This window comes from Strix uralensis, chromosome 7 (assembly GCF_047716275.1).
Source record: "Strix uralensis isolate ZFMK-TIS-50842 chromosome 7, bStrUra1, whole genome shotgun sequence".
NCBI classification, from domain to species: domain Eukaryota; kingdom Metazoa; phylum Chordata; class Aves; order Strigiformes; family Strigidae; genus Strix; species Strix uralensis.
The window spans coordinates 9128530-9142630 of NC_133978.1; the positions used below are offsets into that span (position 1 = coordinate 9128530).

The 14101-nt window shown below is 42.4% G+C and overlaps 1 protein-coding gene across 2 annotated transcripts; it reads right to left on the bottom strand.

Moving 5' to 3' along the window:
- Positions 1-3549: 3549 nt before the first annotated feature.
- CDK1 (cyclin dependent kinase 1) lies at positions 3550-13785 on the bottom strand. 2 transcript variants are annotated; one of them, XM_074874379.1, is made up of 8 exons: positions 13729-13785; positions 12485-12535; positions 10896-11052; positions 9675-9798; positions 8035-8205; positions 7310-7473; positions 7038-7179; positions 3550-3879 (listed from the first exon to the last, which is right to left on the bottom strand). In XM_074874379.1, exons 2-8 carry the CDS (start codon positions 12519-12521, stop codon positions 3766-3768), a joined length of 909 nt encoding a protein of 302 aa, XP_074730480.1. In that variant the 5' UTR covers positions 12522-12535; positions 13729-13785; the 3' UTR covers positions 3550-3765. The 2 variants fall into 2 exon arrangements, with proteins under 2 accessions (XP_074730480.1, XP_074730483.1); XM_074874382.1 differs by lacking the exons at positions 12485-12535; positions 13729-13785 and adding an exon at positions 11523-11580.
- Between the last annotated feature and the right edge of the window lie 316 nt (positions 13786-14101).

Sequence of the window (14101 nt, forward strand, 5' to 3'; positions counted from 1 at the left end):
ATACCACAGTTATGATCAAGTTGCTAGGCATTGTCAAATGAGAGAGAATCTGGATAAAGGGGAAATGCATAAAGAGATGAGTTCTGCATGTTTAGTAGCAGCAATTTTAGGAAAAGTTATCTGCTGACACTGTTCCATCTCCAGGTGCCATAAAGGCACATAAACAATGATAAGAAAACACCCAGAAGTCACTTGAAAAGAACAGATTGTAAATGAAGCTTTGTTTAAAACAGGTTAAGTCTGCAGCAGAGCATACCTATCAGCTAACCCTGCTGTACCAGCTCAAATTAACCTGGATTAATTGAACACTGCAGCATAAAAGCATTGCTAGAAGTACAGGCCCAGGAAGGACCACTGCTGACCCTGACATCTGCACCATCACACAAAGAGGTACAGGTTTATTTTTACACCAGCTTTTACAGTACTTACCGTATCCAATGATTTAGAAAGTAAAGTTCTTCCTCTTTTCTTTGTTCCCTGTAAAATCTCTATTTAAGAGCCACTTATTTTAAAGGCAGCAGATGGTAATAACATATTCTTACTAAAATGAATTATGTCTGAGTAAAATAAAAGCAGCTGAGCTCAGTCTACAAGTATCTAGTAGGTGGTTGGCTATTTTGAAGAGAACAAATCTTGCTAACACTTGGAAACTTTAAAAAAACACCAAAATCCTAATTTGATGCTGTGTAAAATCCCATTCTTGTATACGCCAAACTTTATCTGAACTACTTTCTAATGGGCTGGAGGACAAGCAAGTTCAGTAAAACAGCAAGTTAAGTTTATCATTCCCTGCTGGGGTTTGCCTGTGCTCTAGTAGAAAACTTGTTGACTGAGCAGCAGCCATAGCACCAGAGGTGACACTGATGCAGCACTATGGAACTTTATGTCAACCAAGAGCAAACTGCTTTTAAAGTAATTCCACCCCTGTTCTTACAACATTCAGAAGAATGCTACTGCAAACTTGTGGAGCTTTTAGATGTTCACTGTCACTGTAGAAGCCCATAAAGGTACCTTTAAATTCAAGTTACATTATTTACTAGTAATAACAGTAATTTGATTACTAAGTAACTTTGTACTAAATTTACTCCACATATAGTGGGGGGAGACACACACAGACACATTTAATACACTGACTTCTAGTAACTTCATAAAAAGTACAATGTTTTCTATTTTCAGCTAATCTACAGCTATGAAAAATATGCTATTACCCAGTGGGCCCATATCCAACTGTTACTTTAGTACAATTCAATTGTCTAAACATCCTAATAAACATTAAGAACCGGTGAAACCCTGCCAAGCACTACAATGTCCTCAACTGAAGGACAAATGTTGTACTATAGCAATTCAATTCTCACAATACACAACCAAAGCACTATCAATAAATAGAGCTGCTAATTATTACCCCCAGTGGGGTAAATTCCAAAAGTGCAAGGCACCTCAAGTTTTCACCAGTATAAAATGGAGTTTCAGATGGCTGAAACTTGAGCATCACAAACCTTCCACATACTAGGTCTAGACAGCAGGGGAGTTACAAAGTATAGATGATGTATTTTCCCTTAAGATATTTGCATCATTGATAACTTTGCACTGTATTTTGGAATGGAGCTATTTAAATGAGTTGTGTCTCTGGGTATGATGTTCACCACCTTATCTGACCTCAGACACAGATGGACACTTCTGTTCCTTCCTCTATTTGTTTGGAGTACTATGATAGTTCAGAGCTACAATGCTAGCTGTGTTACACCACCAGTCATAACAGTGCCTGGGTAAACAAGATCATAGACTTGTAGTAAATTGTTTTAAGAAGCTTAAACAAGCTTTCTTTGGAAATTTTAGTACCAAAAATCTTTTAGTTAAGATAGGCTAAAGTATTCACTGTATCACATGAAACCAAGACAGACACCAGTACTTAGGCCTTTACCAGTATGGCAAGCAAGGAAAATCTGAGTTTGCCTAGATGAACTCTTCTCCACACAAAGAACTTAAGTAAAAGTCTGTCCACTATGAAGAGACAAACTAAATGTTAAGGTCCCCCGTATTTGCTTAAACTAATTAACTTCCGATTTTAGAGCAGTTACTAGCAGGTTTCCCTTGTCTTTCTACACCAAGGTACCAGTAATACTATCCCTTGGCCTGTAAAGCTCATGTCAAGTTACTATATTCAAAAGCAGATAAATTAGGTCCCTAGTTTAATTTTTCTTGAAGTTGTATCCAGTCACTGGTGTTAATAGGAGACAGTCATAGCAATCTTCTTCCCCTTTGCCTTCAATAAAGTAACTTTCTGTATAATCCATTTCAAAATCCTCCTTGGCTCTCCACTGCTAAATGATTCTATTAAGCTGACAGTATCCAGATACTTCTAGAGATTAAGAACCACTCTGCAGAGAACAATGCTAACACCAACTTCTGTTTACATCTAAAAATGCTACTTGCTAACAAGAACTAGGTCTAACACAAATACCTTCAGTTACTCATTCATAGACACAATAAGCAGCTGTCATCATCTCCACTGCTTTTGTTTCAAAGCCTCTTCAGCAGCTGTAGGACAGGGCTCTTACAAACCTCATTGTTGGAAGAGTGCATTTTGTTCCTTTCAAATGCCTGATTTAGAAACTTAAATACTCTCAATTACTATTCCATGCTTTGTCGCAAGCTTTGGCCCCTAACCAGCAAGGAACACCATAGTGCTTAGATCCAACAAAACTTAAGACACATGTGCATCCCATCCCTAGTGATGTATCTGAAAGCCAAGAATAGAGGTAGCAATTGTAAATCAATTACTATATGCCTTTAAATTTTGTCTGACTTTTTTACAATACTCTCACCTGTAAAGTTAAATGCTGGGGAGCTTTAGAAAGCTCCTACTTAATCATGGGAGATCATCTATGATTACAATTCCTGTTAAGTCAACATTCACTTGACTATTCCTATAGGAGGACAAGACTAGTTTTCAAATTCAAGAATAATCCAGGGGCTCTCCCTCCTTCAGTAAGAATCTGAGAAGTGTAATACTATTAGCAGCTGGAAGGGGCCCTCTTAAGCAGTTACACAGCAGTATAGACAGTCCATGTAAAATTTAAGATAACATACCTGAACTGGTCCAGGAGTTGGAACTATGCCAATTCACAAGTTAACATGCCAAGATCAAGGTAAACACTGGGGCCCTCAAGGTAACAGAAAAGCAGACAGAGCAAGATTTTTTCCAAATGCTGATTTGCAAATACCTCCAAAAGCTCAAACCCTAAAATGAGTTTGGCCATCTATTTGGCTTAAGTAGTAAACTTCAGTTCTCAAGTTCAGAATAGCTCAATGTACATGTCCTTTGGCACACTGGTTGCCATGCTCAAGTAAAATTTTAACTGACATTATAGTGAAACAGCTCAGACTTCAGAGGAATTCCCTATCCCATCTTCCTATCATATCAAGAACAGGAATTAAGTAGTTCAGGTTAGATGCTTTTTTTAGACAAGTGGTACCTTACCAGCACATTCCAAAGAAAACAGAGTCCTTTTGTAGAGCACCCATAGGGTGGAAATAAAGTTCAGTCCACTGGATTTAAAGCTTTATTTATAGAAAGTCCACTGCATTAATGGCAGCAATATTTGCATTGTATTTGAACTCAGCACTAATAGGTTAATATTTACATAACACAAACCAAAACAAACTAAACACAGCCACAGTTTTAAAGCAGACAGACAGACAAGTTACAAAGACTTAAAAATAATTGTAATTATTTCACTCTGGTTGATTTAGTCCAAAGGTCTATTATTTCTTAATCAAATTAGCAGGAAGAGTGGATTTGTCCAAGTCATCGAAATATGGATGGTCCAAGGCCATTTTGCCAGAAATTCTTTTTGCAGGATCATAAATTAACATTTTCTGGAAGAAAAAGGAAACACATTTACTCCCTCATGAAATGAGAACTAAAATCATGTTAAATAGGTAGATATTTAACCATATTAATAATCAAGTAACCATAAAGACAAGTTTTCCCTGTGTTCCATGGTTTCTCACGGGAGAGGTTATTTCCACCTGCAAGTCAATGGTAGGTCAGTAGTAGTACATGACATCTCAGAAAGTGAACACGCATTTATTCTCCTACTCAATAACCAAGCCCATGCATGGATCAGGCTACCATATGAACTGAACTAAATCCAGATCCAGGCATCAAGTGGCAATAATTATTAGTCTCAACTAAGGGAAATTAATAAGCTTTAGGCTGTTAAAGGCAAAAATGCTTACAAGGACAAGTGGTTTTACACTTGTTTTGTTAAACTGACATTGAAGAAACTGATGTCAAACTGCTTCTACTCAGCTTGGTGCAGCTGTTTACAGTTAAAATACCAAGTGATCACTCTGTTTCAGAATCCAAACAGAAAAGTAGTAAGTAAGCAGGTAGAACTGAAGAAACCCAGAGTTTTAAAACTCGAGTTTCTTTGCAGTAAGTTACCTCAAGTTACCTCAACTTAAGACCTCAATAATAAAGCTGATGAGAGCAAATAGAGGGAACACCATAAACACTAAAATAGCCCTCAGAACTTTCTAGAACAGGCAAGAGATTTGTTTTGCTAGCAGTTTAAAGAAAAATTTAGTTTATATCATACAAGGGGACAAAAAGGAGGAATGAAGCATTTAGTTTTCTACTAGACCCAAAACTAGCAAAGCCTCTGCAAAGTCATTTTGCTTTTATTTCTCCTTAAAGGAAAGTACATTTCCAATTCATGTAATCAGGATTCTACCAGCTGCTTCTCCTCAATTCCAACAAATTTGGCTTCCAGAAAAAAGCTTAACCAGTATTACTCTGCCCAGTATTCAGTCTTGACAGTTAACTATCTTTAGACTTCATCCTACAGGGAGCCTTCCAAGTTGATTTAAACCACTGAATTTGCATTTATATTCTCTGAACTCCTGCCAAATGCAACGCTGTCTCTAGATTTAACCTTGCATGTCCAATTTTACCCTGTGACAGGTTCCCATTAGCTATATCCCAGGACAACAGCATCCTATATAGCTAATACTGGTATCAAAGGTTCTCTTAAAAGTAACTCAGACAAAAAGGGGCAAATTTCTCTGGAAGAGGGATGCTGTGACATTGAGAGTACAGCACTTCAGCTGACAGATTAAGTGACCATTTCTTCTCTGAGCAGTCTGGAACGTAGTTCTTCCTGGAATTTAGTGTCTGATAGACCAAAGCTTTTGATGACAGCCATTAAGTGCTTTGAAATGCTGGCCACAGAAGTCATCTCACTTATGAAGGTCTTATAGCTTACAACCTCACTTGAGCAATTGGTCTTAACACACGACTATGTAACCCATTTTCAAAGATAGCTATTTTACATACTACTTCCATCTGCAGTAGTCTATAGAAGGATAAATTAACATATTCATTGACACATCTGAGCTTGTGCTCTAGAATGAAATATTCAGTTCTCTTGCCTTTAAAAAGTTATATTACCACTTTAGGCTTAAAACCATAGGAAACTTAAATGGATTCCAGATGCTGAAGAGTTCAGCCATACCACTGTCACCAGGCATTAATAGGAAGCTAAAATGTCAACACTTAAGACAAAACTATACAAAATGTTACAGAATTTAATATGCTTTGATTAGTACTGTGTTAACACCATTTGAGGAACTAGTAATTTTTTTTGCCTTTATTAGCAGCAGCCCAAAATATTGTTTTTACACAATGAAGCCACAACTAAGCTCAGATGAGTACTTAGCAGGCCAGTTACACAATTGCATCAACCAGATTCACTTGCCTGTTCGGTTGATTTTTACTTTGCAAATACAGTTCTACTTCAAACTGATTTAATAATGATGCTGTCAGTGGGCACAGGAATTATTCCCAGATTCAGTTACCTCTCTAAAACAACACTGCTACAAGGTTCAGAGAGCTATCCAAAACAACTATGTTTAACAAGTGTTGTTCAGGTTTTCGGTCTGAACTGTGGCTCTGTTCTCGAAGTAAAAGTGTGAGAAACTGGTCATTTGAGCTTCTTGGGTAACACCACTTCATTAAGAGTATTTTGTCATAGCCATACCAGTATAGGTAATGAACTACTGTGACTGCTTAAAAACATGAGCAGGCTACACAGGTGATTGCTGTATAAGGTTCCCCTTGCACCAAGACAGTCCTGAAGTTTCAGCTTATCTTACAACACACAGAGCACCAACCCCACACCCCCATATGTAAGTCTGCACTGTATAAATGCAGCTTTAAGAGAGCCAAAGGATGTCACCAAGGTACATTCTTATACTCAGGTGCATCCAAGATCACACCTAAGATGTAATCTAAATTAGTCCAGTGGCAGCACAAGGGCTAGGAGAGCAGTAAATGGAGAAGCCTGATGAAGAGCTTGTCAAATAAAAGCTTAGTGTGGTAGTTCAACTGCATAGCCACAGAACTAAAGTAAATTCACACTAGACAAAAAAATATACCAATTGAGTAAATCCACCACAGCCAAAGGTTAAAGGCAATTGAAACAAACACTAGGCTGATTTAAACTAAGCCCCTGGTTTCACAGCTGATCAATAAATTCAGCTGTTTCCATCACTGTTTATTCAGTTAAGACCAACATGAAAGCTTAACCAAGGTGAGCCCAACAAGATTAATCCACATGCTACCATAAAAGAAAAACATTTCCACCTGGATCAGCAGTCATACAGCCCCATCACAATTAGTGCTGTCACCAGGAAGGCGACAGCTACGGTTTGTGGGCAGGAGATTTCACTTAGACCTGTTTGTAAAAGCTCATGCTCACTTTCAAGTTGTACCTGGTGTATTAGTATAAAAAAATCTGAGAAATAATTGCTTAATGGAAAGAAAAGTAGTCTATTCATCTATTATTTATGAAAGAAGTGAATGTCACAGAAGATGTCAGTGCTACAAGAATGAAAGCCCATACCACTGCTGAGTTTGAAGATCTCTGTATCTTCATTTGAGCCAGGACTGATTAGTATAGCTTTATGTGTTCTAGAGTATTTGAAATGACCTGTTTGTTTTCTTAATCAGCAGTTTAAGACAGACTACTTACAGACAGCAGATCGAGACCATCTTCATCTAAGTTTCTGACATGTGTTCCAAGGCTGCTGGGTTTCCATTTTGGGAATGTGTTTTTATAGTCTTGCAGGGATTCCACTTCAGGCCATACCTCATTGTTGGGGGTCCCTAAAGCTCTATGCAAGCATAAGCAAAAGAATAAGCAATTTAGTCTGAAATCTGTATGCACTATTACGGTTTTAATAAGCACACAGCACTGCTGTGCAATACTGCACAAGTAGCAAGGAAAGGTTCAGCCTGACATACCTGAAGATTCTGAAGAGCTGGTCAATCTCTGAGTCCCCATGGAAAAGCGGCCTTTTAGTTGCTAGCTCAGCAAATATGGTACCTATGCTCCATATATCTACAGGAGTAGAGTAACGAGCAGATCCTAGCAACACCTCTGGAGACCTGTACCACAGTGTCACTACCTATTGAACAAGGACATTTTTATGCATTTATAGAATCAGGTCCTCTAACTGACTGCAAGCACAATGGCTTATTCAAAGCAGCATTCAGTTTTTTTGGTTAAAATAATAGCCAGTGCTAGAAGTTTTACTGAAAATACTAGTTTCAAACTTCATTTATAGACAAACATAATGAACTCCATTGCACTAGTTTCAACTGCAAACAAAGCAGTTGCCTACACTACTTCCCAAACAGCAGGAAGCCTTTAGCACCTAGCCACTAAAACCCTCAAACCCGAGTACTTTGTGAAGTAAAAATGCCCTTATGAGACAGTGAGACACAAGTTCTGCCCCATCTGATTCACTGTCAAAATAATAGTGGGATTCATAAGATGCTTTGGAACCTTAGAGTAAAACCAGTCAGGGAGATGGAAAGCCACTGATCAAAACAAAACCAAAATATAGCTTTTTGATACTGTTACTTTGACTTCAAAAAATCTGTGATTCTTTAGCTGTTTTGTACTCAGTTATTAGCAGGAAGCTAGTAAGCATTGTCCAAATCACCAAGAGTATGTTCCAACTCACTTCATGAGTGTATACCCGCACTGGAATTCCAAAGGCTCGAGCCAATCCAAAGTCCGCCAGCTTAATCACTCCCTTGTCATCTATTAAGAGATTCTGAGGTTTTAAGTCTCTGTGCAGAACTCGTCTTGAATGGCAGAAGACAATACCTTGCAAGATTTGATACAAGTAACTCTAGAAAGGATGAAGTGGGAGAAAAAAGGAGTAACCTTTAATGCAAGTTAGTACTGTGAAGCATAAGCTGTTCCCTTACATTAGCTCTCCCCATAGCAGTAGCAAATGGAGATACAAAGCACTGCAGATATTGAATTAATATCAATCATAACATCCTGTCCCACACAACATCCTTGTCTCTAAGTTGGAGACACGTGGATTTGATGGATGGTCCACTCAGTGGATAAGGAATTGGCTGGATGGTCACACTCAGAGAGTTGCGGTCAACAGCTCAATGTCCCAGTGGAGAGCAGTGACGAGTGCTGTTCCTCAGGGGTGGGTGTTGGGACCGGTGCTGTTTAACATCTTTGTTGGTGACATGGACAGTGGGATTGACACCAAGCTGTGTGGTGGGGTCAACACGCTGGAGGGAAGGGATGTGCCACTCAGAGGGACCTGGACAGGCTGGAGAGGTGGTACCATGCAAACATCATGAAGGTCAACAAGGCCAAGTGCAAGGTCCTGCACATGGGTCAGGGCAATCCCAAGCACAAATACAGGCTGGGTGAGGAGTGGATTGAGAGCAGCCCTGCAGAGAAGGACTTGGGGGTAGTAGTAGATGGAAAACTGACTGTGAGCCAGCAATGTGCACTTGCAGCCCAGAAAGCCAACCATGTCCTGGGCTGCATCAAGAGAAGTGTGGCCAGCAGGGCGAGGGAGGGGATTCTCCCCCTCTACTCCACTCTCGTGAGACCCCCACCTGCAGTGCTGTGTCCAGCTCTGGGGCCCCCCAACATGAGGAGGACACTGACCTGCTCAAGCAGGTCCAGAGGAGGCCACAAAGATGATCAGGGGGCTGGAACACCTCCCTTATGAGGACAGGCTGAGAGAGTTGGGGGTGTTCAGCTGGAGAAGAGAAGGCTCTGGGGAGACCTTAGAGCAGCCTGCCAGTACTTAATGGGGGCTACAGGAAAGCTGGGGAAGGACTCTTTATCAGGGGGTGTAGGGATAGGATGAGGGGTAACAGGTTTAAACTGAAAGAGGGTAGATTTAGATCAGATATGAGAAAGAAATTCTTTCCTGTGAGGGTGGTGAGACACTGGCACAGGTTGCTCAGAGCAGCTGTGGCTGCCCCCTCCCTGGCAGTGTTCAAGGCCAGGTTGGACGGGGCTTTGAGCAACCTGGTCTAGTGGAAGGTGTCCCTGCCCGTGGCAGGGGGGGTGGACTAGACGATCTTTAAGGCCCCTTCCAACACAAACCATTCTATGGTTCTATAAAGCCACACAAATGAATTCTTTGCTTAAGCTTAGTTTAAGGCAGTTTAATTTCAGTAATTAAAAGAATTTGAAGTGGCATTCATCTTATCCACAGCTGCCACTTTAACCTTTCATTTCTCCTCAAGGAGTTAATTATACTGAAAATAAGAGCTGCTTATACTCTGTAGGTCATCTTTAGATTAATTTCTGATATTAAGAAATTGTCCTCATTACCTTAACACGTGAACAATCCAAATATTGGCCAGATGGAATAGTATCCAAGTATTTCTTGAGATCCATGGAAAGGAATTCAAAGACAAGGTACAGTCTTGAATCCTGCATAAGAACATCCTGAAGACTAAAAATTGAGTATAAATCAACTCCATTGCAAAATGAATGACTCAATTACATTTCCCCTCTCAACAGGAATACAAACTGACATTTCCAGGGTCCTATTACAAAAGCCTTAGAAGCTTTCAGTCTTCAAAGATTAACAGACTTAGTGAGTTATACTGTCATCTGGAAAATCAAGTCTATCTGAAATAGTGTCAGATAAAAAACTATATGCCCCCTCTTAAACTTGTGTTCCCTCATGCCTAGTATCAGACACAGGAAATTTGAGGAAAAAATATTGTTGCCTTCAAAAAGAGACTGGGGGTGTTGGTGCCTAGCTTCCATTTGAAGCTGGCTTTATTACAGCAGAGCCTGAATTACTAGGAGGGTTTAAGGGAATATTATAATGGGGACCTAGTAGACAGCAGAATTTGCACAGGGTTTTAAGTATCTCCTTCATCTTTAATAGATTATAAGGGTCCCTAAACCCAAGCATACATACATTGAGACACTACATGGCTGCAACTTGGTGAGTTTAAGGCACATTAGAGAAAGTATTTTGCTGCATCAAAGAGCAAGTAAATATTTTGTGGGGAAGACAATAGCTGCAATCAATTCTATATGTCAAGTAGTCACTGATGGAAGCTTCACTCATAGCTCAGATATGACAGCTATGACAGCATCATAATGCAACATGTAAATCTCTGCCACAAAAGAGCAAGGAAGTGATTGATGACAGAGGCTCACATAAGAAGACTGAAGTCAAACGATCTATTCCAAGGTGGCAAGTAAAATTCTGAGCCTGACTAAAGTAACAGCTTCAACCAGTTTTCATGAGGTATGCTGTCTCCATTCTGACAATAACCACTCTGAAAATAATTTATATAAATTACTGTATCAACAAAAAAATTCTTAGATTCCTAGATGGGAAGAGGCAGCATGAGGAAGTCTTAATTAGAAAGCTGGCATAAACACAGGACTTGGGACTATAGCTATTTGCTGCAAAGTAGACACTGTATTAACCAGAGTAGCTCTCACCTCGCTAGAATGGTGGAAAAATAATTTCTTATCTGAAGGGACCTACACTTCAGAGAGTTTAGCTAAATACCAGTATATGCATACCAGACTATATTGGGGTGATGCAGCTCTTTTAATAAAGAAATTTCTCGGATAGCAGTACTTGGAACACCTTCCTCCTCACTTTCTAGACGTATTTTCTTCATTGCAACCACTTGGCCTGTGGTTTTGTGCCGACCTTTATACACAACACCATAGGTACCTGAACAAAAAGACAGTGAAATGCATATAGGAAATACCAGCTTCAGGTACAGAGAAGTCATTGCAAATAAGAACTGCTTAACATAGGCAAGAGTCCTTGCAATCAAGTATTTTTGCTTTAAGTTTTTGGCTTGATTATGAACTGCTGCTTAGTTTTGGCAGTTTAACCATGCAATAGTTTTGTTTGTTTGAAGCATGCCACCCATAATCAGTATCGTTTGTTAAGACAGGGTGCTTAGTAATCTAAGTGAGAAACTTGAATATTTGGAAGATGTAGCTGTAAAATCAGATACTATTTGAGTTTCAGGTTGATTAACTTGCAAGCAAGATTACTATACCTCTTCATCCCCAGGGGTTATGATTTTGCCATTGATAACATCATATCAAAATGTTAAAGGTTTAGCTGCAAAAAAAGCAGTGCTCCCTCTGCAACAGATCTATTCCATCCATTGGTCAGATCTACAGAAATACCTCTAGCACAATCCTCAGTGCAGGAGAGAGGGTAGTGCTGTGGGTCTCAGCAGAAACTAAAATTGGAACCAGTAGTAAATCTTAAATCAGTAATCTGTTTTATTCATCATTCACAGAAGTAGAGCCCTCAACAAACCAAGACAGTTTAAGTATTCTTTTCACTCCAAGCATTAATCCCTCAGATTAAGCTCAAGCAAACTAGTTTCTTTCAGGAAGATTCATGCTTCAGTTAGGAAGCTTTGCTGTAAGATCCAAACCCACACATTTTGCGATTACCTTACAGAGCACCTTATTAGAGTAACATACTGCAAATTCTTAAGTCTACAAAAGGCTAACGTGTTATAAAACACACTGACTTCTACATTTAACATAGGCTGGATTTCCAGTGAAAGGTGGGTTGCGACTAACATCTGCATTGAAGCCATCTTCTTAGTGTCTTATAGCAAATTACTGTTAATGTTCACTTCTCCACAGCGGTTTACAATCTGCTCTTTCCCTTGAGAAGTGTACTGACCGGATATAATCCAAGCAGAACAATCCACAAACCACTACTCCCTACCAGCAGGTTTGAGCAAAATAAGTATATCACACAAGTACAACTTCAGGAGCAACTGGTAAACAAGTTCATACACAAAGGAATGGAGGAGCTTCCTAAATTGAAAAGTTGGTTTCAGGCCTCAGAACACATTTTCTTTCCCTCCTGGAGGAAAATTACACCATCAGCCATCAGTATGAGGGCAGACACTTCTCAACACTGATCAATTGTTTCAAATAGACCATGTCATCTTCAGAAGGGCAGTCTGAAAGCTTTTACTACAGAGATAATTACCGCAGTAAACCACAGACACTTTGCCAGTTAGTTGAATGTCAGTTCTTCTAATAGCCAGAGCGCACAGAGCTTCTACGCCACTTGATAACTCTAACTGCGGAGCACTACGAGGCTCACCATTCTCCATACTTACCTTCCCCAATCTTCTCTATTTTTGTGTAATCTTCCATAACTATAGTTATCCCTGAAATAAACAGGAAAAAAGCCATGAGAGTGAACACTTGGTGTTCTGAATGCAGCAAAGTCACTGAAGTTATGCCAGATCTTTAGAAGACAGTTTTGTCTTACACAATTAGGATGTAACATGGAATACTCACCCTTCTCCTCAACAAAAATACAGGTTTTTATTCGGGATTCCAACTAGAAAAACTACATCCCAAAGTATGAGTGGGCACCAACTCAAAGGAAAAAGATGCTTTTGTGAAAAAAGCTCCTCCAAGCAACCGAGAAAACACACCCTACTCACTAGTTCTATATAGTTACTCATTAGCAGGGACCCATCAAACCCATCACAGGGTTTGATGTTAGCAGCAAAAGCCCCATATCATTTGATCAGTACCCAGGCTTCAGAGCTACATAGCTCAACTACGTTAACAGGCACACGGTAGTAGGTGGCATCAGCACCTGCTGGGACTGGTAGTTCCCACTCTCCGTGCTGCTCTCGACCTCCTTCACGGAGCACGGCGGAGCTTTGCCGGAGGTCCGGAAGCGTTACGAGGGATGAGCGGTTACCTACGGCTCCAGGGGAGGTTCCCGAGTACAGGCAGCCGCTAAGCAAGCGAGGGAGGGAGGGCAGCGGGCGCTCGCCCCCCGCCCGCTAACCGCGCCGCCGAGCTCAAGAACCCGTTTCCGTCTGGGTCCCCCTCCTGCCCCGCTGTCACCGGCCGTGACACCTCGAAACCGCCACCGGCGCCGGGCCCCGCGAAGGGGGAAGCCCCCCGCACCCACTCGGGGAGCTGCCGCCCTGCCCTGCCCTGCCCGCCCTCCGCCCTTCTCAGGCCCTAAGGGCGACCTTGTCCCGCCGGGGAAGGGCCGGGGGGCCGCGGCGTACCCGAGCACGCTGCCCCGCGGGGGAGCGGGACCTCTCCGCCGGCGGGGCGAGGGCTAACGGCGGCCCCAGCGGAGGAGGGCCGACCCCGCGCCAGCCGCTCGCCCCGCGGCCGGGCCCGAGGGGGGTAGCAGCGGGCTCAGCCCGGGCCCAGCGCGAGCTGAGGGGAAGGCGACCAACCTCCCCCCGCGGCCGTTACGCGTCCGCGCGCACCAACGGCCGCGGGTAAGCGGCCCCCCCGGCCCCTCCGCGGGGCCAGCACCGGCCCACCCAGGCTGGAGCCCCCGCACCCCCCCGCCAGCGCCGCGCCGGCCGCCGCTCACCCTCACCTGAGGAGCCGCCGCCGCGCCCGCTCGCCGCCGCCAGGACGCCGCCGGGCTGGCTCGGGGGCGGGCTCAGCGCATTCGAACTAGCCGCGCGCCGCCGCGCGCCGCCAATGGCGCCGCGCTGAGATGTTCAAAGTGGCCAATCGGCGCGCGCCGCTCCGGCGGCGCCAAAGCGAGGCCCAAAGGCGGCTTCTGTTTCTTCAGTAGAACCGGCGCGGCCGGGCGCGGCAAGCTGAGGACGTCTGCTTGGTTCGCGGGCGGTGCGGGGGAAGCAGGACTCGTAGCGCGGGAGGGTGGCTACCTAATGTTCTAAAGCAGGGGTTTCAGCCTCTCCTTCACCACGGACCCCCTTTAAATACCTTGTGTGGCCGCGGAG